Consider the following 26,801-nt stretch of genomic DNA (forward strand, 5'->3'; position numbering starts at 1 on the left):
GAGAAACACCTTTTCTCACAGAGTGTATTAAAATTTAGCAAATTGAGCAAACGCATAACTGATTTCGCTCAGGTTTGCGAAATGTTTCGCTGCTTATCAAGCATTTGTCTTTCTCTGCTCATAAAGAAGAGTTTAAACCACAAGCTTCACCCAGGAGCAGAGATCAGTCTTTAAACTTCAAAGAAATAATAATATGACATTTATTGTGATAAATATCCTCCAGCCAGTCTGTTAATCCACAACGACTTTGCAATTAACGGCAATTTGGTGCTTAGAATCTTATAGAAGAAACATAAGATCATAAAATATAAAAGGACCTGGTTTTAAATGTGTATCTCTACATGTACAATCTCATTAGCCTGAAGAAGATAAAGGTAATTAATGATGCAAGTTACTATTTGATTCAACAGAAACATTTTCTATAAGATGGAGGGCACAAGCGACAAGCGTCTCCGTCAATGTAGAAAACCTTGTGTGTGTCAGAGGTTTCTCTGTCTCAAGTTAACATCAGGGGTTAAGAGAAGCAGCCTAATCTCCTCTTTACACAATCTGCAGCTTTTTCCGCTCTGCGACGCTCGAGACAACCATGACATGTGTGACATTTGAAGCCTCTCATCATACGACTGATGCTGGAACTATAGTGATTGTGGCGAAGTAAAAAACACGCTTATAGCTGTTAGGCTTGTGGCCCACATGACATTGTGTCTCGGACTAGTTATAGAAGTGTGTTTGTATCTTAAAGTTTTAAAACCCTTCATTGTTTTATCAAAGGAATGTTACTCACCCTATTTTCAAATGCTACTCGAAGCTTCAAGTGTAAGTTACAGTAAATAAGACAATGATTTGTATGAAATTAGATTGGACGCCATTCATTTCTTTATTTGTAGCATCTGCAGCTTTCAATGGTGCAGCCATTTCAGTCTTTTCTTTATCGTCACAAAAAGTTGTGCTGTGGTTTCTTTGAAGCCAGGTGTGTCTCTATTAAACACCTGAGGCCTTGAATGATTTATTCAGTAGAAAAATCATCAAAACTGACCGAGCAGCATCAATGCTCTGATAAAACCTCGTTAGCAAAGCATTAGTGACCAATTCCAACAAAAAGACTAATGAATTTCATTTCTAAAGCATTTCACGATGACAGGTCCACTACACGTCTTCAGTCTATTCTCCAACTGTCCTTGAATGGATCTACACCAGTGGTCACCAACCTCTTGAAGGCCAAGATCAATTTTTAATTCCACACTTAAGCCGATCTCAACTTACGAGCATAAAAAAACACAAAGAAAGGCAGTCATGTAACTTTATCTATTCAATGCACAATATTCACATTCATATCGATTCATATTTACAGCATCTGTTCCATGCACAATATTTAGCTTCTCAGTTCAACAGTATGTTCTGCAGAGGAGCTGCTACTGCAGCACGATGTTTTTTCAGAGGCTTTGACTAACACTGTCATAAATATGTTTATTTCATAGACTGTATATAAAGAGGTTTATTTCCTTGTATAAAAGTCTCGTGGAATCAACTTTAAAACTCAGGTGATAGTGGTTTTGCTGTGAACCACGAGGTTTCTTTGTCTGCGTCACGAACGAATTTACAACATTGCCTGAACAAGTTTCAAAGTAAAAGCACTCCTGCGTTTCACTTTCTGAATCCACTCATCTGTTCTGACCGAGGCTCCGGTTGTTATCAACAGACTGGAAGCCGCAGGTCTTCATACAGAAGAGTCCTGGTGTTGAGCTTCGTGCATGATCCGACTTTTATGGAAGGAAATGCAGCAGATCAACCAGCGCGTGAACATCAGCACACAGCCAGTGAGTCCAGAGAGCTACTGTCGAGATCGACCACCGATCTACACTGAACAGATGATCGGAAATAAAGCAAGAGACCACGAGGTCCATCCTCACATTCTGATACAATACAATAAACAGGAACATACATGTTTAATAAAAACCTTTCAAAAGCAAACATCCCTCCCAAAGGCAACAAGTGGCAGGTGAGAGGTCAGAGTGTAAAATACCAAGCAGAAATGTCTCTGGACATTTTTATTAAATTAAATTAAAACACACTGCTCCTGATTAAATATTTTTACATTTAGACTCACATGGCTGAGTTAATAAAATCCTGTTTCAATTCTCAGTCACAGAAAATCTTTGATTCAGGACTGAAATAACCATCACTTTCCCTTCATGTAACCCTTGGTACCATCCTGCTGATGAATCTCACTGTCCTTCGATCTTCTCAACCTTCACTCTTGGTGAGCGTTCATCCATTATCTATAATGTTAATACTTTGAGGGTCGTGGGAGGAGCTGGAGCCAATCCCAGCTGACGTTGCAGCGAGAGGCGGGGTAAGGCGTGGACACTAAGACAAACAACCATTCAATCAAAGTACCACCGTCGTTTCAGAGTCACTGATCAACCTGACCCCAATCTGTATGTGTGGGAGGAAGCAGGAGAAACCCCACACAGATACGGGGAGAACATGCTAACGTCACACAGAAAGTCTCCAGCCAGTATCTGGCCCAGCAACCTTCCTGCTGTGAGCTGAGGGTGTATTTGTGTTCATAAATTTCAGTATTTCTTGTTTTGTACATTCAGTCTTCAGTATATTAACACATTCTCACACATGCTGTAACAGTGGTTAAAACATGATTGTAATCTGTAATCTGAGAGTGCATGTCTTAATCTTCACAGCTAACACCTCTGACCACTCGACAGGCTGCTCGTTCCTCACATCAGTTAAAGTGTAACTGATGAAGTGAACTGTTCCACAGGTTAAAAAAATACTCTCTCTCTCTGGGTTTGCGCTGTCTCGCTCCTTATTGCACCTCCTTTTCCTTCATGGCTGTTTCTCCCTTTCTCTGCACTCAACTCTTTTACATGCAGCCATCTTTACATTCATTCCAGGATGAATTGAGGATTCCTCAACATATTTATTCGGGCAGAACAACCTCATATTTCTCTATCCCTCCCTCTTGTGTCTGCGCTTCAGTTCCATATCCTTCTTCTTCGTCTTCTTTCTCCGTGTTGATCTGTGCTACTCCCAGTCGGTACAGAGCATCCCTGATCACCACCTCTCCAGGCTGACAGGCCTTCACCACTTGGTTGATCTGCTGGCTCACGATGTCCCTACTGGTGAGGAAATCGACCAGACGGTTGTACAGGTAGTAGTAGGCTGTGTTGCTGAAAACCACGGGTGGCCACCGCCCACGGCTTGTAGTGGAACAGTCCTCTGATTTCTCTATGAAGTCTTTCTCCACTTTCTCTGTGTGTTCCTTCTCTTCTGAATCTTCATCCTCCTCCTCTTCCTTCTCTTTCTCCAGCTCAGCCACCACGCTGACATAAGGCTCCAGGTCTCTGCAGAGGGACATGGCGTGGTGCTCTGGAGAAGGAGGGTCTGTGGGCTGCTCTGCTCCAGGAGGGTGAACCAGCCAGCAAGAGGAAGATTTGGTGATGGGGTGGACTTGCTGGTTCTCCTCGACCAAGGACAGGTCAGCACTATAGGGCTGATCCTGTAGCTCAGCACATGACACAAACTGAGAAAGAAGATGGAGATCGACACTAAGAGTTTACTGAAAAACAGTCCTTCAAAATTCAAAATAGATGGATGCAATAAAAACAAAGTCTTTGATCTAAATGTAGCAGAAATACTAGAATGATTTTCCACACATGGACTTAAAAATGTTTTATCATTATAATTTTAACACAAGATGACAACTAGAATTACCACCCTGGGGGTGTATGTCTGCCAACCACTGCAGTTTCAGTCTAAATGCATTTTTTCACAGACTCATTTGAGGTCACATGACGAAACTGTTCATCTTCGATTCAAAGTGACAACTGGTAAAAATGTTAAGAAATTCCCTGAAGGCAGACTTGCAATATGATATTCAAGAGGCCAAAAACATTTTTAGTGAGCCCACCTTGACCTTCTACTACCCACATCCAGTTAATCCATGAGTCTGAATGAACCTTTATGACAAATTGAATGAATTATTTCAAGACTTTCTTCAGAACGTGTTCATGATGCAAAAAGGTTTGTGAGGTTGACCTCTGACCAAAAATATATCAAATCAATTGATCCTAATGTATATAGGGTTAGGAATATATATATATATATATATTCTCACATATATATACAAATATATACATATGTATATATGGGTTAGGGTTAAAATTACTGATTGAGCCGTTTTCTCAGCATAAATTAAAGACACTTCACAGATAAGCGGATTACAGTGATGTCACCCACCTCTGGCTTTTCAAAGGGGTCACAGAAGCAGCCTTGGTTCCTGCCCCACATCTGTGTTGCCAGTTCTGGATACTGCATGTCTGTACAGAGCGCCACCTGGCGGGCACAGTCACTTACATAGACTGGGGGCCAGTAGCGGGAGGACAGCAGCAGGTCGACGTGATCTCGAGCTGTCTCTCCTCTCACCAAGTACTTAGAGCCGGACACCACCTGGAAACAGGGATATGAGAGAAGAGGATGATATACACAGAGGAATCTCTGATTTTTAGGATTAAATAACTAAGACCAGTGGCTCTCCAATAGGATCCATGGCTCACTCTGTAAAAAGTTTCTACTATCATCCATTAAAATGATGATGTTATGTGGCCATTCTGTTTTGACATCGTGGAAATATTTGTATACATGTTTATAGCTTTCAAGACATTTCTCTTGTGTTGTTCTTTCACATAACTAAATATCATCTGACTTAGACAACTTTTGTTTTAGTTTTTGACACCTTACATAACTGCAGAATCTGAGCTTTGACATAGAGAGGTTGTTGGTTTGGACTAAATGAACAGGTGAATGAGTTTTTAATATGGTTGTACCTTGTGGGGGCAGACCTTTGACAGCTTGCCAGCGGTGAGGTGTGGGGGGGGCTGCGGGGCAGTGGAGAGACCACTATGAACAAGTGTGTACAAGGAGACCAGAGATGCCAGCAGCTCATTCTGTCAAAGACGGAGAAAGAGAGGAGGCTTTTATTTAAACAAACTCACACACAGATACGTCGGCCATTAGACCATCTTTCAGACATGCTCTGAACTCTGAAAGGGCTGCATGTGAGAACACAAATGTCAGAGTCAGTTGCTCCAGACATTTTCCAGAATATTACCAGTATAATATTGGAATGTCTGAGTGAGCCCATGTGAGAATACAACAGGAAGTCACAGCGAGCAATTTAGCGCGTTGATGACTACAAGTTTTTAAACAGAGGTGCTATACATGTAGAAGATGCTGACAAAGAAGTGCCAAAGATTTTGGTGTTAAGGACACCGGTCTTGATGTGTTGTAAACAAAAACATGTCATGTTCTTCTTTCTGCATGCTCTAATTTCTCAGAACAATGCCACCCCTCGACTGAATGTTCGGAACATTTTCCAATGAATGTGCCCGGGACTAACTCCTGCTGCATTCTTCATATGTGAAAGGCAAACTACTGGAAATGTCTGGGCCCAATTCTCTAGAGTTGATTTCTGAAAACAGATTCAAAGAAAAGGATGAGGAAAACATATTTTAGCCAAACTCAGTAAACCGACTTGCTGAAATACCTTTGAGACAATTGAGCAACGCCCAAAGCCTTATCAAAGATGCGGAGGACGGGAGCGGGATTTCTTCTTCTTTCAACCAACACCTTAGCACATGATCAGTATCTGTGGTCCAACAGGAACACTGCTAGTCTACCTATCATTCGACAGTTTTCACTCTCACTTCAAATTGTTAACATACAAAAGCAAAAACAAGAAAGCTTAATAAGCGCAAAAGCACATGCTTGTCACACACACACATACCTTAGTGGAGCCTGGGGTGACGCTCGCCCCGCAGCCACTCAGTATTGTTCTTAGCTCGTCCTCGCTGAGTTCCTCAATCTTGTCAAGTCGCAGCTGACCGTCATGAATGAGACGCACCAAAACTGATGGATCTCCTGAAACACATGATGGAAACTGTCACTAAAAAGAGGATCCACTGCAACCAAAACAAAGCTTTAATAGTGATGCATAAAAAAGTGACGCACATACTAATACCAAAGCTGAACAATTCTACACATGATTGTCTAGTTCTTATAATTGATATAAAAAAGAAAAAAGGAAACTTTTCTGAGAACCTAAGTGATTTGTTTTGTCATAAATCATATTTAAAAAGTGTGAAAAAAACATCCTGATTCTGCCCCATAATCCACATCCTGTCCAAGATTTAATGAGATTCTCTCAAGCCCTATCCTCTAATCAATCTAATTCTTCTAAAACAGGGTTCATGCAAGTTTCAACAAGTTAAATGAATGAAATTCAAGACCTATGTTAAGCTGAGAACTACTGACACATCCCTATAATTGAAGATAAGGTGATGTAGCCTATAGAATAACCCTGGAAATGCCATGTGATCTCATAAACTACAGACAGTTAACAGTTCAATGTTGGCCTTGTTTGTAGTTTTATAACAGCTTGTCAATGTCTGTATTGTTCTGAAAATCCTCCAACACACAGAAACAGACCTTCCTAAATGTATTTAAAACCTCGAACATTGTACTTCAATGTATTTACGACTTCAAAATTAAACTTTAGACGTTTTAAGACTCTGTGGCACCCTGATGAGACAAACAAACAAATGGGTGAAAACATAACAACCTTAGTGTAGGTAAAAAGTTCATTCGCTCAACAGTGACAGGATGATTCAGCAGTAGCTTTAAGATGCTGTACCTGAGGGCTGCTGTGTGTCTGACGAGGCCTTGTCTTTCTCTGTGTTGATGACAGTGGGACTCCTCATCAGAGGGGGGATGAAGGGGGCGATGATGGAGGCATCCACACGTGTGATGGGGATGTCGGTGGGGAAGGCAGCCTGCTCAATAGCCTCGCTCTCCATGGTCAGCCAGAAGTCATCCATGTGCACCTCATCGGAGACTGAATACTCTGGCCAGGTAAACTGTGGAGACAGAACAGTTCAGGGGAAATGTAAGACGCTATCGCTGCTGAATATGCCAAAGTAAGAATTGGGTTTAATTTTTGCACTAATGTTGCAGTAAATCTGTCACCTCCACATTCTTGAGCTCCAGCACATTGTTTGTGTGTCGTTGTGCGATCTCCAGCTTGGGAGCCACACCACAAATGCCGCAGATCATATCGTTGTAGTCTCGCACTGTCAGACACTCAAAGGCCCAGTAGCCGGTCAGGAAAAGCTCTTGGATTTGAGATGACTCCTCTGGACTCAGTGCATGGACTGATGCAAAAGAAGAAAGTCACAGTGAGATTCATAGAAAACCCACTGTAAAATACAGACATTTGGAGAATTCATGTGTGTGCAGTGTAATCCAGAATTTACTGGGGTGGTTGGGAGAGTGGTCTAGTAAAGTCCTGGCTGCCTGAGAGGGGGCGTGGCCAAGTTTGATATTTGCCCTCATCTTCAAGAACAGGTCGATGCTCACCAGGACTTTGTTCCCAATGTTGAACAAACCTGTCGAAAACCAACAAATAAATAAATAACTAGAAGGACACATACCTCCCAACAACCAATAGTCCCTTTAAATTCTATTAAGCTGCAACAAATTTCATATTCAGAAATATCAGTTCCAAAAATGAGATTTTTCATCAAGATCCATGAATCATTCCCTGGGAAAACTGTTGAAAATGCCCTATAACGAAATGTTAAAGAAAGCTTTCCTGACCCAAACCACATCCTCCAAAGTTTTGTGGTAATTCGTTCTGGTGTTTTTCTGTAATCATGCTTACAAACAAGCAAAAAAACATAGAGGGTGAAAACATGTCCTCGTTGACGGAAATAAAAACTGTTCTGTGATCTTTTGTTTCAGTGTCGCCCTGAAAAGCAAAGCACACAAAAAAGAGAAAGTGCTAATATTATGGAGAACGTTCTACTAACACCAAAACACATACCAATAAATAAAACAAGCATTGTTCAGTCTGGAAGCTAATAAAGCAAATTATATATATATATATATATATACACACACACACAACGCTGCCTCTATCCAATTTTGTTTATGTCATCTATATTTATTTTTTAAAGAAATAAATATATCTGTGCATATGAGAACCCCAAAGTCCACAGAGGCAGCGCTGTTGTTCAGTGATTGGCGCCAACTCAGGCTTTTAGCGTGAGACCACTGTCAGGCTTTGTCTCATGCTCTCACGCTGCCTGAACAAATCTCACGCCAAATAATTTGAAGCCTTAAAGCCACTGGTTCTTGAAGGAAATACTGCGTCATTATAAATAGACTTTATGAACAGACATTTTTTTTTTTCCACATTTTGTCACCAATATTGGTAGATAAAGATTACAGAGTGTAAAAAAACAAACAAAAACCAAATAAAAACAGGCCTCTGATTGTGTCACTGTGGCTAATGGAGACTCAAGTGTAAAGTTTTGCTAAAAATACAGATTTTAGCTGAATTTGCAGAGTGAGTGTGGGTTAGATGAGGCTCATCAACCATGTCTCCTTGTGTCTCTGATTTTAATCGTTCATGCAAATACAAAACCATATGTTACTGTGTTTAGATGACACATGCTTTAAAGTTATTCTGATACCATTTGTCCCTTCCTGATACCGATTCTGATACCTGGACTTGGCATTTTCGTCTAATACCGAGTACAGATACAAAACCAATTTATTAAAAAAAATTACAACTGAGCCTTTTTAATGTATTTTAACAGTTGTATGCTACTAACCTTGTATGAAGGTGATGACTGTTATTGTTGTTAACTAGTGGGACTTTCCAACATGAAATATTGCCAGATTTGCTGATATTTTAGCTAGCTCTAGCTGATGCTACACCACCAGAAATCATCTCTTCTTTCTCGCTTCTAAAAACTTACAGCACAAATTCTCGTAGCTTAGTTTTAGCTATGTGAACGTGATATACTTCAAAAGACGTGGTACTGGATCAGTACACAGATTTGCATACTTGCCGATCCGTGAACCTGATGTTTTTTGCATTTCTGAGGCTGGTATCGGTATTTGAACCTCTCTAGTTTTAAAATTTAAAAATAAACTACATACTCTGCAGAGAGCATCCCTCCATCAAGGCCCAACCGTTCCATTATGAAAACACTCATACGTACCAGTCCCTTAAATATGCCTGATTTTTTTTTCATCAAAATCAACTATTTGTTCTCTGAGATATTGTGAATAAAGCTGCCCTATCTCACAATGTTAAAGAAAATGAAAATAATGACACCAAAGGTTAATGGGTTATTCCATGGTTGTTATATTGAGGATTGGACGATAACGTTTCCTTTCTTATCTCAGGCTCCTCAGAATCAGTGACCAATATAGTGGAACTGAACAGATAATCCACAAAATTTTCCATCTAAAACTTCCATGGTAATATTTTCTACTTATGAAACATTAAAGGTTCAGTCAGTTCAGAAGAATTCTCAGCTTTCAGCCGAGCTAAACCTGTTAAACTGTCCTATAGAACATGTGGCCTATTGATTGGCTACAGAACATATTCAGACTCACCCCCAGGACACACTGACTAATATAATATAACGTATTTAAATGTATTTTAATCCTCCAAAAGTAAAATATTAAAATTGCTCAAACATCAAACAGACATTATTTAAATAAACTGATCATGTATTCAAAAAATAAACGGTCACTTTGTCACCTGAAAAACGATTGAAACTTAATAAAGGTTTAAACGTGGTTGAATAAAGCTGTTGCTGTTAATCCAAACATCAATCTGTCCCAGAGCACTTGTGGTTCAGGAATATTCTTTTTGCATGTGCTTTATGTATTTGTATGTGTTTCATTATTTGTAGTTTTTCTGTATTCCCTTATATTTGCACTTACTCCTTCTTGTGTGCTTTGCTATCAGGGGCCACTGTATTCTGCCCACAAACCATGATGATGCCAAAACACTGTAGATAAATTATGATAATAATATTAAATTATAATGATGTAATAGCAGCAGTTTTGTCCTAATAATGACAGTATTTACTTGGCACACGGATCAGCTAAATATTAGAAAAGACTCATCATTTTCCAAATGAGTAAGTCTTAGTCTCAAGAAAATTGTAGTTGTTACCTAAAAGATGTTGTCTTCTGTGGGCACACAATTCATGGTTTTAGTGCCTCCCTGTGGTCAGTCAGGAAAATTGATGTACTTCAGGAAAGTCTCAACAGAAACAGTTTTATAAATTGTCCCTGGTTTGCAAACAACCAACCTAAATGAATGCAGGGTACCACTACAAATGGTGTATACATACATATATATATATACATATATATGATTTCTAGATGTGTACCCACAATCTAATATCCTGTTTTCAAGGATCTCTTTGGGACCAAACTCTGCAGAGTCACGTCTGGCTAGACAACGAACGACAGTGAAAACATATAAATAAAATGTACAGGTTGTTGTAGGTGCTGATAAGTGTTTACCTGGATGCAGGTCAGTGAAGCTGTGCAGAGCCAGACACTGAACGTTCAGACACACCTTGAGCTGGAGAGAAGCCGTCTGCATCAGTGTCTCAGTCAGCAGCCAACAGTCCTCCTGTCCCGCTACAGTACTAAGTATTAGAGTAGTAGAAATAAGAAAAAAGTCAACATATAAAAGTCACAGCAAACTAGACACTGGCCTCTCTGCCAGATGGATCAAAATCCCTCCTTGTTTTTATCCCATTTCCTCACCTCTGACCTCCTTTGAACAGAGGGTAGTGACACAGACCACAGTGAGTAGCTGCTGATTCATAGAACTGAGGCCACCCAGTCTCAACCAGTGTCTCCGTCCCGACGCCGTCTTCATGTTCCTGCTGAGCTGGTTGAACCAAGATGATCTGGAGACTGTTGAGCTCCTGGATGAGGTTTAATGTTTCCTGAAGCTCTGTGTCGCTTTCAGGAATCTGCAGGGAACGGCGCAGGAGCTGCAGTGTGTTTTGCCGCTGGATATCCCTCTGGGCAGGACTCAGGGCCTGGTATGGATCCAGAAGAGTCCCAGACTGAGAAAAGGCAAAAGGAGAAAAGAAAAATTTTAAAATAATATTTGTAATATTTGATTGATGTCAGGATTAATATAATTATATTCACTATTGCAAAACTAAATATAATACTTTACAAAACTAAATATTATACACAAAGAAAGAAGACACCGTGTGTTTCTAATGTAAAAGCGGCTGTGCTTTCTTCAAAGCCTCAGGGGAAAAAAAGCAAAGATTTATGACTCTACACCAAAGGCCTGATGTCACTGGTCTTACATCTAGATTTATGAATGCCAAGAGGAAACTGCTCTGGGATCCAAGGTTGTGCTGAGGCTCATAAACGGGGTCAGGAGGTCGGAGATAGAGCTGGAAACTAATCTTACAGTAACTGCACTTCAGAAAAACCTGGCAGACGTAAGCTTTCACCTTTGCTCCCTTGGTGTTTTTCTGTGTCAGCTCACAGCCACATTTAGGGCACATCGCAGGTTTGTGTCTGTTCTTGTACATGTAATCACAGGAGGGGTTTTTACAGCGGCCCCTGCCTCGCGCCGTGGACAGTCCCAGGTCCTACGAGAATAAAGACGAGAAGACAAAACATCAACAAACGAGACAAAATAGCAACTTCCTAAAGAACATTGATAAAAAAAGAAGACTACACAAATAATAGCTGTGTACTGACAAAGCTGGAGACAGTGTGCTGTTTGAACGGCACAACTGACAGAATGTTCCCTCTCCCATCAGTCAGAGCAGAAACAGGCTGTCTTCCGTCTGCTGATGCAGGAGAATCCTGTGGAAAGACACGCAGAGAGTGAGGAGACCAGAATAGATCTGCATCTTCACTGTTTTCTCTCTGAGTTGGTGTGTTGACGTGTTTTTGTGTGTGTGTGTGTGTGTGTGTGTGTGTGTGTGTGTTAACCTGCTTGGCTGTGGTTTTTGGGACCGTCTGGCCGAGCTGCTTTAAAGTGCTGGGTTTGAGACCTGAGAAACTCTCTCTGGGAGCTGCGCTTAGAAAAACAACCTCATCAGCTGAATGAAGAAACACTCCACTTCCTCCATGTATTCACAAACGCCAACAATAAGCACTGAACATAATGAAGATAAAACTTAAATCAAATGAAAGATAAAATTGAGAAATTAGGATGAAAGATGAGTGATGCACAGTACCAGGTGATGATTTGTTGTTGTTTGTAGTCTGGGGTTTTCCTTTGTCAGGTGGGACAGTTAGGATCTGAAACAAAGCACGCCCTACAACCACAAACACAAGTCAATATCTAAATCCATATGCTAACAATTTATTTTGACACCAACTGTTTGTTTTATCTGACCTGTGCTGTAATAGGCAGGGAGGATGGGTCTCACAGGCTTCTTCGGAACACTGGCTGTGCTTCTGTCTTGACCTTGGACTGTGGCACGTTTGGGACTTTCATTCAGTTGTCTACTAATAAACAGAAGGGAAGTATGTCAAGCTTAAATACAAGCTATGACAACAGCTGCTATAACAACACAGCGAGGTGTCAGCATAGCCTGATTATCCAATTCATTTTCTACACTTTTATACATTCCAGCTTTTTAAATAAACAGAACAAGGTCTGCAGAGAGATAGAAAAAAAGTGTAGATTTATCATATGAATTATCTAGACACACGGAAACTGATTTACTTAACCCCTGCTTCAGTCTGCAAATGCTGTCCTGGCATATTGTGAATAATCTCTGTTTACAAGTCACGATTCATGACAAAAGCTTTTATATAGACTCAAAGCTTAAATCTTAATGGACACTTACTTTGTTTGTTCCTGTGGCTTGGTACTGCTGCCCTCTGGTGGCTTTCCAGGGGGAACTGCACGCTGCTTTCTGGAGCAACCTTGAGCTCTTCCGTCTTTTTTGCCCCCACCAGTGTTCGTTTTACTGGCATCAGCATTCCCATCTTGAGCAGCGAGCTGTGTGGGCTGACAGCCCTCATTAGACTTGGTTTCAGCTTTCTGTGGAAACTGCTTCGATGCTGCTTCTTTCTCTTGTGTCTTCTTTGCCTGTTTGATATGTTTAAGTTGAGTTACATAGACAGCAGGTCAAAGCCTGGGGCAAATCACTGTACTAATACTAAAAGATTTGGCTCAACACTCACTGCAGGTATCCATTTTCCACCTAAGCGGCTCCCACATTCAGGGCATGTTGGTGGCTTGTGGCGGGTGACGTACACATATGAACATCCAGGATTCAGACACCTCCCTCGACCTCTCCTGGTGTAGGTCTTCACAGACTAGAGAGAGGAGGGAAACAACTTCATGTCTCTTACAACAACACACACTAACAAGACTGGCATTTAATAGAGTGCACACACCTGCCTGGCTCTGATAGAACTAGAATTACTGCCCTCTGCCAATCAGTGCACGTTTTTTTCCAGACTTGAATGAGGTCACCTTGATCTTTGACCACTAAAATCTAATCAGTTCATTTTTGAGTCCCAGTGACAACTGATTAAAATGTGAAGACATTTCCTAAAGGAAAACATGTTTTGTGAAGCCACCCTGACCTTGACCTTTGAACTTTGACGTCCAAAGTGTAATCAGTTTATCTTCCAGTCAGTCTAATTGATCATTTGTGACACATTTGAGGAGATTCTGTCAAGAAATGTCCTAAAGGAAAACATGTGTAAGGTCACAGTGATCTTGACCGCTGACCTCCAACCATCAAAGTCAAATCAGTTCTTCCATTAGTCCAAGTGAGCATTTGTCCAAAATTTGAAAAAATACCATCATATTGTGTTCAAGGAAGTGGGGGGACAGACAACCTGAAAATGTTTCAGGAAACTGGCTGTTGCGGTGAAATAGTAATTAAGTAGTTTGATCATTTTTACAAGATTAATGAATTCTTCATTTTTGAAAATCTCTAAAAAAATTATCTTTCAAAGCTAAGTTTGGTGCAAATCAGTTCAGCACTTTTTGCGTAATCCTGCTGACAAGAAACCAAACAGACTCATGGGGTGAAAACATAACATCCTGGTCCAGGGTTATCAGATTTTTCAGACATAATCACATAGATATTGATGTTCTTACTTTTCTTTTTTCAAACTGTGATTGCCGACCTGTGCTGACATTACTAAAATGCATGAATACCACAGGCTCTTACCATTTTATATGAAGGTTTGTCACTTTGTTCCACTTTGGCTCCAACAGAGACCATCATCACAGGGCCCACAGAGCCGACACCTGCCTTGGTCTCCAGTAGATTCTGAAAAATCATTTAATTCTTTTAATTGCAGTGTTTTGTGTATTAAATGGTGAGATATGTCCACTTCATATGTTTTAGTCTCACCTGGGAGGGAATAATAGCAACCACCTGCGTAGTTTCCCCCTGTATTTGTTGCACCATGGCCCAGCCATAACCACTGCTGGCAGCTCTCGTCTCATTTCCTTTCAGTGTGACCCCATTTGCCGTGAGGTCAGCGGAGACCCGGGCATCTGCAGAGGAAGGGGCTGTGGATGAGACAGAGGAAGAGGAAGGAGGTGGGACTCCTTGGGCTGTTGGGTGAGACACTGTTGTCGTTTTCTCTGATATGTCATCAACAGCGATGGGCAGCTCCGAGAGTTCCACCTCACCGGCAAAACTTAGAGTTGTTAACTGGGGCTCTTGGGCGAGGGAGACGGAGGGCAAGCCTCCTTCACCTGGAGGGTCCAGAGACTCCACAGTCCCCTCTGACTGAGAGCCTCCAAGCTGCTGATTTGAGGGGCAGCCTTTGGACAAGAGGAAGTAGCTGGCTCTGGGGAGGATCTTGCGGAAGCCTGGCAGATCTTTCGAGGAGCTGAGCGAGGACTGAGGAGGATAAAATGTCAGCAAGGTTGGTCATAACTATTGATATTTAATGGTGTTGGCATTAAAGTGCACACCAGTGAATCAGGCTGGTGCAGAGATGCAGCAGGAAGACTTATCTATGCTGTGATAATTAGGGAAATGGGTCACTTCATTCTGACTTTATCTGTAGTTGCATGAGCCAAATGTATTCAAAACAAATAAAATCCTTTTTATTGTCTACACGAGTGCACTGAAGTGGTTGATCATTGAGAAGAACTCAGCAGCAAAAACTAAAACCAGCCCTCCATCATCCACAGACCTTTCTGAAGAAGATTGGCTTGGGTTGACTGCTCAGCACGGACATTAACGTACCACTATATGATCTACATGTTTGAAACAAAGAGAAAGTCTTTATTAATCCAGGCTTCATACAGCTTTTTTTATTATAATTGATTTTATTTAATCATTAATGATTGATCTAAAAAATGTATTTTGTTGATATGCTCTGTTACACACAACATCTGTTGCACTTCTGCCCGTCCTGGGAGAGAGATCCCTCACTGTTCACTTTCACCGAGGTTTCTTTATTTTTCACCCTGTTTTTTTCCCATGTTCCCCTGTGTTGCCATATTTTTGTCGTTTTTTCCTCCCTTTAGTCGAGGGTTAAAGACAGAGGATGACACTTCTTGTACAGATTGTTAAGCCAAGTGAGGTTAATTGTGATTTGTGAAAATAGGCTAAGCAAATACAATCTGAATGATTGATATGTATGACATTCATGGGTGGATGTGTACGCACCATGGATCGTTGTCCATGTCTATTCTAGAATTTGTGCTCTACAGGGACGTTTTATTCTGAGGATTAGTGACAAAAGAGGCTGCACAGGTACAACACTGAGTCAGTAAATATGTATTAAACAAGTCAGTGCAGCTTACTGTATCCAGCCCCTCCTTCTCAGACTTGGCCTTCTCCAGGTAATACGCTTTTTCAGCCACACTGAGTCTTTTCCAGCTCTCGCTGATTCGCTTGTTGATCTCCGACTGTGGCAGATTAGGTACTTCCTGTTGCATAAGCTGGTGAACATCAAAGTAGTAGAGCAGGTAGGCAGACCTAAGACACACAGATCCCACGTGTACTGTCAGTGCATGACAATGAGAGAGATGCTTTGGACTTTCGGAGGCTCAAACCCTCCAGACTTTCACACAGCGCTGTGAAAATCATCACAGCGCTGTGTGAAAGTCCTACAGGCGATGTAATTACCTGGGCTTCTTGGCTCTTTCCACATTGTCTTCTTGAGCTTTGCTTTTCCTCTTTTTTGGGGTGGACACCTCCGCTGGGTTGTAGCAGCTTTCCACCTCGTACACCTCCACTTTCTCCATGACTTCCAAAGATCTGGGGACAACAGCATGGGATCGTGTTTGTTGGTCATGTTTCACGGAGGCAGAATCTCAAAAGGTGTTGTATTGAAGTGCATTAAATAAAACCATGCAGTGAACAGCCTGAGGTTGAGTTGCCTCTGCTTCAATGGCAGCATCAGTTTATTACAGGAGCCACACAGACATACAGAACATATGGGCTGCTGAAAGCTGCTGAAAGTAGGACAGAGTGACAGAAAACAGCTCAGCAACATCAGATAAACTGGAAACTCTTCAGGAGACCTAACATGTCAAACACACTGGTCCTTCCCTGCTTTCAGAGTAGGTGTAATGGCGTGTGTTTATACTGCCTGTTCGCTCCCCTGTTGTCCAATGAAAAGCCTTCTTGTTGAAGCCTTACCCACGACGGCCCGAGGCTCGTGAACTGCCGTCAACGACCTTTACGAGTCGCAGAAAACCTCGGACATGATCCCGCCGGCAGCTGCAGCTGAACAGTGTCCATACTTCATGTTGTGAGGAAGCTTTGAGGAGAATTTCAGTCTGTTAACAAGCTGCGTTTCTCTTCGGCTTCAGCAAAACATGGCGGCTTCGTTGCTATGGCCCTCAACCAATCAGAGGCAGGAATGAACAAGTGCGGGCCAATCACAGAAGACGTTTTAGACACGTGGAAGTACGGCGTGCGTCCCGTAATACGGACAGTCCAGATCGGGGGCACAAGGTGGCGCTGTTTTTATTTCTTTTCTTAAATCAATGAAACAAACATCACAGAGACAAGTGAAGTCAGTTTGTTTTTTAACCCAGTCCGTAAAAATAGAAATTAAATTCTAAACAAGTTTTACACATTAAATTTTCATTTTTACTTACAAGACACCTTTTTATTTTCATTGTAATCCTGGAGACAGCTTTGTTAATAATGTCAATCTTATCTTATCTTAACTTGACTTTATTTATTGAATAAACACAATGACAAGGCAGGCTGGAATAACCGGTGCAGTACAGGGAGGATTGAAACAACAGCATATTGCAAACGATCTTTTACCATATATAAGTAAAAGCGCTCTCCAGGTCAAAGGCATTGCTTTATAAATACAGATACTTTTCAGTGGTATTATTATTATTATTATTTTAAATCTCCAACTTTTCCATCGGTCTCCGATTCTTCCTACAAGACAAAACTGCGGGCAGGGTATTATGTAGACTAAACTAATCGAGCACAGGCAGCATTTCAGGCCGAATGATCCGAACACAGATCGCCCCACGGAGCAAACATGGCGGGTGACAAGGTGAGTGGTTGCCCATGCTCCGGCTTGAAACGTCTTCACCTCACTTAATCGCTCGACAGCAATTTCTGGAAGAGGCCCGAAAACAGACGGTTCATCCCAGAAACAGTTGGTTCTGTGCCGGGGACAAATAATCAGGACGAGGCCGAGTCGCTCCTGAAAGAATCGGGTCGATCCCTGAGCAGGCTAAAGTTTTGCTGCTGTTAGCTAACGAGGAAACTTAGGAGAAATCCACTCTGCTGCTCCTCGTGTTCATTAACGTTAGCTGTAGGCTGTGGTGTACGTGTATGTGGTTCTGCAGCAGCGTTAGCTACCCCTCGGTCACAGTGTTGTTCCACTGCTGCTCTGCACACACGTGACACCCCGTGTCTTCTGTTTTCTAGGATCCTCTGAAACAGTTGAGAGATCTGACACAGCTCAAATCTCAGCTGGAGGAGATCCAGAGGCGAGTGGAGAGCGAGGTTTCTGTAGGAATTCCTCAGGTGAGTTGTCTTCAGTTTTGACTGGGAGACCCCTAACGACTGAACTTACATATTCTATGCCAAACCATGTTTATATTTGCCTTGTTTGTTTTATTACTTTGCCAATATAATGTTCTGTCCCATACATGCACTGTCCATGTGTCCAGTTTTATACTTCTGCATTTCCTGTCCTGTGCAGGGACACTGTTAAAAATCCTGTAGTTACCGTTTGTCTTCTCTCTCGTAGGGAGGCTCGTTATTGGGATCTCCATTTCTGAAGGGCTTTCTGGCCGGCTATGTGGTTGCCAAGCTACGCTCCTCTGCCATCCTAGGAGTGCTGCTGGGAACTGTAACTGGCATATACGCGGCACAGAACTATCAAGTGCCCAACATCGAAAGGACTGTAAAAGATTATATGAGCATCTTGAAAAAAGGACCAAAGTAATTTGCTGCTCGTCCTCATCGTGGCAAAACAGACACAAGAGGAAATAGTGTTGCAGCTGCTGACCTGTCAGTGGCTTGTGACAGATCATCTTCAAGATTTCTTGATAACTGGATCTTCATTCGGGACTCAAAGTTAAAGACTGGGGTGTTTTTCTTTCTAGTATTTTTGTTTCATATTTCAGTTAAATACAGCTCTGTTCCTTTTTCACTTGCAACTGTTTGATCCAAAGACAAAATGTAATACTTTGTGCCTACAAGGTTTCAAGGTTTGGTCCAGCAAATTTCATAAATCGTCTTGGTTTTGTTGCCTGGAGCAACTGTCATTAGACCATTAGATTCAGAATCAGTCATTTCAAAATATGTAGTAATGTTTCCTAAGCTTTTTATTGTTCAGCTGAAGTGATATATACAGAGAATGATACGTCTAAAGTATATTATAATTTCTATTTAAATAGTTTAGAGTTAGAGTTGTCCATTTTTTTAAAAGATGGTCTGAAGTGTGGGGTTTTGCACTAGAAAGTATTTATTTTGCATCGCTGAGGATGATCGTGATCCAGAATGTGGGGATGAGTTCCCCGGCGAGGATCAGGAGACTTTGGGTGAAAAGGTTTCAGTGGGGTCTTCTCTTGGGGCTGATGGTCGTCATCTATGGCTCCCACGCGCCACTCATCACTCTCACCAAAGTAGACGGTCGAGTTCCTTTCAATCCTTCGTCATGTGTCGTCATGATTGAGTTAACTAAGCTCCTCATCTCTCTGGCAACTCTTGTTCTAACCAGGGGTACATCCGCCTTACGTGCTCCTCCTCCTCTAGTCCTCGTGGCTCCCTATGCAGTCCCTGCCATATTGTACGCCCTCAACAACAACCTGATAGTCGTCATGCAGGCCTACATGGACCCAAGCTCCTACCAAGTTCTCTCTAATCTTAAAATAGCCTCCACTGCTCTGCTCTACTCAGTCTGCCTAGGTAAGAGGCTCCGGGCTGCTCAGTGGTTAGCCCTGGGGCTCCTCATGGGTGCTGGGGTGTGTCACAGCTACAGCAGCTTGGATACAGGGTACCCTGAGAGGACTGAAGCCGAGGAAGGTCCCAGGCTTCATATCACAGCTTGGGGGCTTTTCCTCGTGCTGGTGTACTGCTGCGTGTCAGGGATGGCAGCCGTTTACACAGAGCAGGTGCTGAAGAGCCAGAAGCTGCCGCTCAGCCTGCAGAATCTCTACCTCTATGTATTCGGTGTGGCCATCAACGGGCTATCCTCACTCTCCTCTGTAGCGAGTGATAAGAGCTTTCTGGAGGGATACTCGGGGGCAGTCTGGCTCATTATAGCCGGGCAGGCAGCTAACGGACTGCTGATGTCTGTAGTGCTCAAGCACGGCAGTGGGATCACTAGACTGTTTGTCATTTCCTGCTCCATGCTGGTTAATGCTCTGTTGTCTTGGGCGACCCTAGGACTGCAGCTCACTCCCTTTTTCCTCCTCCCTGTTTCTATGGTTGCACTGGCAGCTTACCTTTACTACATGTAGATGACGCCAAATGAAGCTAGAGGACCGTTCAGCTGAAAAACTCATCACAATCTACATTTCATTTTTCTTTCTCTCTCTGCCTTCTGAGTCTTGGACTGAACTGGAGTCAAGAATCCAACACAAGAGAATTTGCATCATGTTTTAGAGTTTAATTTATGATTATGTCAAACAATGCAAGTAAAGATCATATTTTCTTCAGTAAAACTTTTCTAAAGAGTGCTGCTATTGTCATGTTTTTCTGTTTTGTGTCACATTCTCCTCCAACAAGAAAGATAGTTTTACACGATGTACAATAAATTTCTTCGGAAACAGTTTTATATTTCACGATGTGCAGTAAGCATGCTCTTTGAATACTCTTCATTGTTGTTGTGAAAAAGGTTCAACCTTAGGATCAGCTCTCACAGCCAGAGCATCCTTTAACTCTCCCAGTGCTGCAGAAAAGAAACCATTTTTATGATCATCTCTGAACATTTCTTTAATATTTTACATCAGTATCTGTAATTTTACAGCCACTGGTGGAGGTTAAACGCACACCGACCTTTGTGGAGTTGTCTGTTGTCGGCCTGCAGCTGCTGGTTCTGTGCAGAGAGGTAGACAGCATCCTGCACGGCCTCCAGCAGCACACATCTGTATCTGCCCTCTGACATCTTCCTGTGCTCCTCGCTCACCTGACGAAACGCCCTGAACACCTGGAGATCAGTGAAATGAGAGGCAGATAAACATTGGTTAAGTGTGAGAGTGATAACAGCCCAAGGCTTCTTTTTCAAATCTGTCACAGCTGTCTTCTTGCTTTACAAGCTTTTTTGTATCAGACAACAATGAAAAATCTGATATTTTCCACAATTTATGGGATTCACTGAAGGAAAAAATTAACAAATAAAATAAAAAACTGAAATTCTGTTTGAATCAGCATATGATCCAACACCCCCACCTGCAGACTCTCCTCCCTCAGACAACACAGCTCCTGCTGGTGTCTGTGATACTGATCCTGCAGATCTCTCTCTGCCTGCAGGGCCTCAGTGCGTAGGGCCTCCATCTGCATCACCAGGACCTGCCTCTCTCTGGTCAGCACCAGCAGCTCTCGCTGGGGCCCCTCATTCTAGCAGGGGAATGGATAAAATCAAAAAAAAAAAAAATGCAAGCAAATAACAGAATTAAGTTGCAAATGCAGTTACTTCCTCTTTCCGCCATAAATCTAAGCCTGCATTCATTTAAACTGACTCAGCATCCTCAGCTGTAATAGATCACAAACTGAATAATCTTGAACAAGGGCATCTCATTATCTCACCGGTAGCTGCTCCTGTGCCAAGTCTCTCTCCATCTTCTCCACCTCCTCCTGGATTAATCTCCCATGATCCTCTTTAAGTAGTCTCCTCCGCTCCTTTGCTTTATTGTATTCCAATTGAGACTGGTCATTAAATCGGCAAAACAAATGTCTTAGCGTGCGTTGCCCACTCAAGCACACACAAATCTCATTTATATGTTTAATAGGATATTCACACAGCATGGCATGATTTCCAGTCAGCTGTAAAGGTTTACAATATCATATTTAAAATGGCAGAAATTACACTTTACTTGTTGACAGAGGTCAGATTTCTCTGTAACAGCCCCGTTCTTCAGTGTCTCCTCTCTGAGAGCCTTCTTCAGCTCCTGGATTCTAGCTACTCTCTCCTGGACTTTCTCCACTTTCCCTTTACCCTCTGTGGGATATAAGAAACACACAATATCATTAATGTCTCCGTGTTTTTCATTTACCGCAGCATATTACCTCTGATATGTTCTTCCATCTCTAGTTTCAGTTGTTCTTGTAAATTCCTCTCTGTGTCAGTTGTCTCTCTGTGATCACTGCTGTGCCAGTTGCAGTTCGGGGTCGGACCGTGCTCCTGAATCAGTGAGAAACATAGAGCTGATTTAATCAGGCTGGGAACACATGTCATTTCTTATGGTTTTTTTAAACTCGTGTGAGTGGAAAAGTGACCTGTCTATTGTTTTTTATTTCCTTCGACTCGTCCCTCCTCCTCTCCCATGACTGATTCTTCACAATCTGTTGGACAGACCACAGACTGTGTTTCAGGTGTTAACTCATTATACAGGTATAGATATAGGTATATGTAGAGGTGTAGGTAGAGATATACAGTAGGTACAGGTATTGTTATAAGTATAGATATAGGAATTGTTATAAGTATAGATATAGGTGTTGGTATTGTTAGAAGTATATATATTTGTATAGGCTGTGGTGTAGGTATTGTTACATGTAGTTACCTGTAGGTTTTGAGTCAGCTCTGCCAGCCTGTGAGTGTTCTGAAATTCACCTCCACCCTGTGACATCATCAGGGTTTGCAGTTCCATGATTTTATCACGGATCTCCCGTTCGGTCGCTCTTGGACTCCAGCGACCAACAGTGGCTTTATTCACCAAGCCCCTCACCTTCTGGGCCAAAGCTAAGGCAGAGGGGGTCTCATAATCCAGAAGGCCTGGTTGGTAAGAGAGTTTCACTGAAACACTCATGTCCATCATAGTGAATTAGTGAAAATTAGGATTACTCACCTTGCAGGTTAATGCAGTAAATCAGGACCGCTCTACTGTTTCCTGTTAAGGCGTCATATAGAAGGAGAGGGAGGAGCTGGTCAGCTGTTGTAGCTCCACAGGAGATTTGGTCCAAAACCTTCACCAGGGGACTGACTCTGGAGAAAATTCAGCTGTTGCCATTGAGTCCAACACATTCTTATGATGAGCTCATCATGTTCCTCTGTGCATGAATGGCACATTCAGAAATGAAGGCTGTTTTATTTGTATTGTAGCTGTTTTCAGTATATTTAGGAACACACACATTCAAACAGTGCTTACAATTAGTATGCAGTATGGGTTTGCTACACAGGGAGGGTTGTAAAGTGAGAATGAGTTTTTTCATTTCAATGCTGCATGAAATTGCAAGGCTCATTTATGCAGATGAATAAATTGATTTGATTGAATGTCAGAAGATGTTTCAACACTGTGAGGTTAACTTTGTCTGTGAAGTAATTAATGTGTCCTTGTTGCTGCTTTCAATTAATTTTGACTTGACATGAAAAGCACAGGTGCTCTTCAACAATGGCTCTGTTGTTTTGTTGTGTTTTGTTGCTGACTTTTTCATTAGCTAGAACTGTGTCTTTCCGACTGCAAAAAGTCTTCCATGAAAAGGGTCTGTTGGAGTTTTTTGTTAATAGACTGGTATATATCCTCCTCTAGCATCACTTGTTTTGTAAGGATCTGTGAATATTTATCTGAAAGACTCCAGTTGGACAGTCTATAAAGCAACTCAACTGTGAATGTCAAAAACTTGTTACTGACAAATTACTGCATAAGGTGCTCTGACCAATATGGATTTTTAGGGGCCAATGCCAATATTTTACATAAACATTCTTATAAATGACTGTTAATAAAATGTTCTGCATTATTCATTCTGTAAAATAAAATATCTATATCGGCACATATTTGCAAACACAAACGCAGATACCAATATGTTTATAAAAGGTAAAAATCTTTCCAATTATTACGTGAAGAGGATCCTACAAAATTCTTGAATGATGCAAATGTGCAAATGAATCCTTAACACACTAAATGATAAAATGTTACCAGTGCACGGAATGGAGCCAAGCAAGTGAATCTGGTATGAATCCAGATATTAGGTATCGCAGTATGCAACAGACTGTGTGTGAGAGAGTCTCAAACTGACCCTCTGAGGTCAGTCCTGCTGGCTCCTCCTGCCAGGCTGAACAGCTGCAGCCGGCTGCGGCAGACCTCCGACTCCTCCTCTTCTGGATGAAGTTTCCATTCAACAGCCACTGAGAACAGGAAACTACATCTGAGGGAGAAACACAAGTTCACACATTTTAGGCGAGAGCAACATGACGACGATCAGAAAACTCTTCGCTCTGTTGTGATCAACCAGTTGAAGGATTACATGGACAGAGTTTATTTGAACTACCTGTTGGACATGGAGTCTGCTCTGGCCTTCAGTGTCTCCCTGCAGGTTTCATACAGAGCGTAGGCCTCCTCTTCTGAACACACACACACCTCACACAAACCTCCTACAAGACTGGGATGATATACATACTTGGGTTATGTTTTATACACTTAAATTCTATGTAGGGAAAGTGTAACATAATCCATCTCAATATGTATTTGTTACTCTCGGAAGAGTCCAGTAGTTTTGGTGTAATCCTGGTTCCAAACAAATGGACAGAAAACACATTTTCCTTGGTGGATGAAAATACAGCTTCACCCTTCTGATGCTATTGATTGTTTATTGTATCTTTATTGATATATTGGTGGCCATCATATGGACTCACCTTCCAAGGACAGGGTGTGTGACAAGTTTTAAAGTCTGTCTGTCGGGGCTGAGAACATCTACTGCACTGCCATCTGGATAAAACTGACAGTGAGAAACACCAGAAGTTATCCCACACCACATTGTGTTCAGTATCAATTTATGTCAACGCTGTGTCACGCAAGGACAAACCTGAAGGAACGACACAGAGATGAGCAACTCCTCTTTCTCTTGTGACAAGATGCGACTGAACAGCTCAGCCAGGAGCTGAGAGGAAGTCAGGAGGAAGATTAATGGACAGAAAGTATCTCATCTGTCGACATGAAGTGCAGTTTGGATTTTGGGGCTCACTTGTTTGATGATGCTTTGGTCAATCAGAGAGCAAATCCTCTCTGTCGGGACTCCACATACCAGCAGAGCTCCATTATAACCAGCAGATATGGAGTCAGTGAGAGGCTGCAGGAGCTCAGCATGGACGCTCTGCAGATTTCACCAACAACACAGTACTTAGAGGTGATGTAGAGATGGAGAGAAGTTTGGTGAACTGACATAAATCAGGTTTGGTACCTGTATGTTGTCAACATTCACAACTTGGTCAAATGAAAAGGATGTTTCTTCCTGAATAAAAAATACAGCAGTGAGAGTTTACAGAGAAAAGCAAATGGCTGAATGATGATTGGTGACTGTGAGCAAATGTCCTACCTTATTTCTTCCTGACGTGTAGCTCAGTCCATGTCCGTCTTCACTAATAACTAAACCGTCTTCACACTCTAACAGCACAAATAAGAGCTTAAAGTCAAATCTCCAGCAAAGGCATATAATACATTCACATAGCTTTACATGTTTGTTCTCAGTTTACCTGAGATTCCACTAAGTACGATTCCCACTCGTGCTGTTTCAGCTCCCTCCTGCTTGAGGATCACGTCAGAGCGATTAACGAGAGACCCATGAGAAAACATGACACACTTCATCTCCTTATATTCTACAGTTCATTCACCAACACACACTTTGTCAGTTGTAAAAATAATAGAGTACTCACAAGTGCAGTCATGTTCACAGTGACATCCAGAGCTTATGACTGCAAGCTGCAGGGTCACCTGGATTTCATTACACAAGAACTGAATTATTAATGAGCCTGAATCCACTTTCACTGGTCTGAGTGATCAGGGTTCAGTTACCAAGATGGACTGAAAACTCTCAACTGGCTTTTTCTTTCAGCAGAATCTTACCAAATTATTATTATTAATTCATTTAATTCAACCAACATCAGATCTGATTTCAGTTTATACTTTACTAACTGAATTATTTGATCACGATTTATTGTAATTCATGTTGCAAACCTTTACAATATTACTCAAACAGCACCCAGAGAGTAAATGGTCTGTGCTTTTCTAGTCAGGATGACCACTGGGATCAAACTGTCAACTTTCTGGTTAGAGGACGACCGCTCTGACCCCTATGCCAAAGCCTCCCCTACACACTGTAGACATACATATTGTTAAGGTTCGCTGCAGGGGTTTTATTGCAACATCTACCATCAGGTCGCTGTAAAGGAATCCACACACTGCACAAGATCATAAGAAACAAAGAACTACCAAACGCTGCAGCCGTCGGCTCTGGATCAGGAGGAGAGAACCCAACTGGGCCCCAAGATGTTGGGGACACACACCCAGGTCTGATCAGCCTGTGCAGAAGGTGTCTCCTGAGTAAAAGGCTGAAACACCTGATGGTATGTCCCCAACACCTGCTGGTGATCACTATCAGCTGGTGATCCCTGACATCTGCTGGTGTTTGACAACTTACTATTCGGCTCGTGTGGAAGACCTTCATGCATACAAGGGATATTCACCTCCTTGTTCTGAAATGTTTGCATTTATTGAGCTCAGATCCATCATCAGATATATAGGCTCCAAACATTTTCTGAGATTTACGCAGGAAAGAAAAGAACTGCCCAGAAAACAGTGAAAATGCCCAAACTTCCAGCAGTTTTTGAGTCATCCTACTGACAGACAGACTATGATTTCATTACTGGTCAATATGTTGTATGTAATTCTCTATAGATCAGTTTGAAGTCATTAATAAGAGTACATTTTCAGATGTCAGATTGTCAAACAGTCCAATTTGCTAACATTTTTCACAACTGGTGTTCTTCAAGGTTGTACCTTTAAATGTTAATGGATAATTAATAAAATGTAAAGCCTTATAAGTATAGCCTTATATTATGTTTTCAATCTCTGTACAAACATATATATTGCAATTTGATGGTCAGAGGTCAAAGGTCATTGTGATGTCAACAATCTTAATTTGATCATAACTCAAAAATGAATCTGCTAGTTTAGATTTAACTAGCAGATTCAAATGTATAATAGGATAAAATAATAAAGAGATGATATTTTATATCCAAAGGTCACCCACACTGTGACATAGTGTTCAGCCAAAACTCTTTTCAGACAATTTTCCAACGTCACAACTCAAACAGATGAGATTCTGACCATATTTTGTATGACTTGACTGGTTGGTGGCAGCAAACAACTGCAGGGCAATAATTCTGGTTCAGACATTAGTTACACCTCATAAAGTCTTGATAAAGGCTGCCTTGTTAGAAAGAGAGGTGGAGAGGTGAACATTAGCAAAAATAAATCAGGAACGACAGTGAGCCAATAAATTGCATCAAACGAA

At 41.7% G+C, this 26,801-nt stretch overlaps 4 protein-coding genes across 11 annotated transcripts; 2 read left to right on the forward strand and 2 right to left on the reverse strand.

The window, feature by feature from the left end:
• Positions 1-853: 853 nt before the first annotated feature.
• Positions 854-16,717, reverse strand: hmgxb3 (HMG box domain containing 3). 6 transcript variants are annotated; one of them, XM_020082152.2, is made up of 22 exons: positions 16,509-16,682; positions 15,993-16,124; positions 15,668-15,842; positions 14,540-14,753; positions 14,256-14,416; positions 14,070-14,171; positions 13,066-13,200; positions 12,726-12,970; positions 12,269-12,381; positions 12,108-12,188; positions 11,860-11,942; positions 11,623-11,730; positions 11,370-11,510; positions 10,657-10,964; positions 10,408-10,535; positions 7,329-7,460; positions 7,042-7,226; positions 6,710-6,932; positions 5,804-5,937; positions 4,845-4,964; positions 4,258-4,467; positions 854-3,541 (listed from the first exon to the last, which is right to left on the reverse strand). In XM_020082152.2, exons 2-22 carry the CDS (start codon positions 16,109-16,111, stop codon positions 2,939-2,941), a joined length of 3,720 nt encoding a protein of 1,239 aa, XP_019937711.2. In that variant the 5' UTR covers positions 16,112-16,124; positions 16,509-16,682; the 3' UTR covers positions 854-2,938. The 6 variants fall into 6 exon arrangements, with proteins under 6 accessions (XP_019937711.2, XP_019937672.2, XP_069387626.1 ...); XM_020082113.2 differs by having other exon boundaries at positions 1,287-3,541; positions 14,256-14,753; positions 16,509-16,717; XM_069531525.1 differs by having other exon boundaries at positions 1,287-3,541; positions 11,623-11,942; positions 16,509-16,643.
• Positions 16,718-17,258: 541 nt separating this feature from the next.
• Positions 17,259-20,137, forward strand: LOC138411400 (SLC35A4 upstream open reading frame protein-like). Its single transcript, XM_069531529.1, has 3 exons — positions 17,259-17,391; positions 17,772-17,870; positions 18,097-20,137. Exons 1-3 carry the CDS (start codon positions 17,377-17,379, stop codon positions 18,292-18,294), a joined length of 312 nt encoding a protein of 103 aa, XP_069387630.1. The 5' UTR covers positions 17,259-17,376; the 3' UTR covers positions 18,295-20,137.
• On the forward strand, positions 18,836-20,137 carry LOC109626337 (probable UDP-sugar transporter protein SLC35A4). Its single transcript, XM_020082199.2, has one exon. It carries the CDS (start codon positions 18,836-18,838, stop codon positions 19,811-19,813), a length of 978 nt encoding a protein of 325 aa, XP_019937758.2. The 3' UTR covers positions 19,814-20,137.
• On the reverse strand, positions 19,942-25,839 carry golga6l9 (golgin A6 family like 9). Of its 3 annotated transcripts, none has more exons than XM_020082176.2 (19): positions 25,718-25,839; positions 25,162-25,219; positions 24,982-25,030; positions 24,825-24,892; positions 24,690-24,740; positions 24,474-24,602; positions 24,315-24,389; positions 24,145-24,227; positions 23,781-23,891; positions 23,529-23,657; positions 22,361-22,497; positions 22,076-22,287; positions 21,792-21,857; positions 21,582-21,696; positions 21,389-21,513; positions 21,102-21,221; positions 20,745-20,912; positions 20,352-20,502; positions 19,942-20,244 (listed from the first exon to the last, which is right to left on the reverse strand). In XM_020082176.2, exons 2-19 carry the CDS (start codon positions 25,171-25,173, stop codon positions 20,171-20,173), a joined length of 1,875 nt encoding a protein of 624 aa, XP_019937735.2. In that variant the 5' UTR covers positions 25,174-25,219; positions 25,718-25,839; the 3' UTR covers positions 19,942-20,170. The 3 variants fall into 3 exon arrangements, with proteins under 3 accessions (XP_019937735.2, XP_019937725.2, XP_019937744.2); XM_020082166.2 differs by having other exon boundaries at positions 24,982-25,033; XM_020082185.2 differs by having other exon boundaries at positions 21,102-21,199; positions 21,382-21,513; positions 24,982-25,033.
• Between the last annotated feature and the right edge of the window lie 962 nt (positions 25,840-26,801).

The sequence above is a fragment of the Paralichthys olivaceus genome, chromosome 9 (assembly GCF_024713975.1).
Source record: "Paralichthys olivaceus isolate ysfri-2021 chromosome 9, ASM2471397v2, whole genome shotgun sequence".
Lineage (NCBI taxonomy): Eukaryota > Metazoa > Chordata > Actinopteri > Pleuronectiformes > Paralichthyidae > Paralichthys > Paralichthys olivaceus.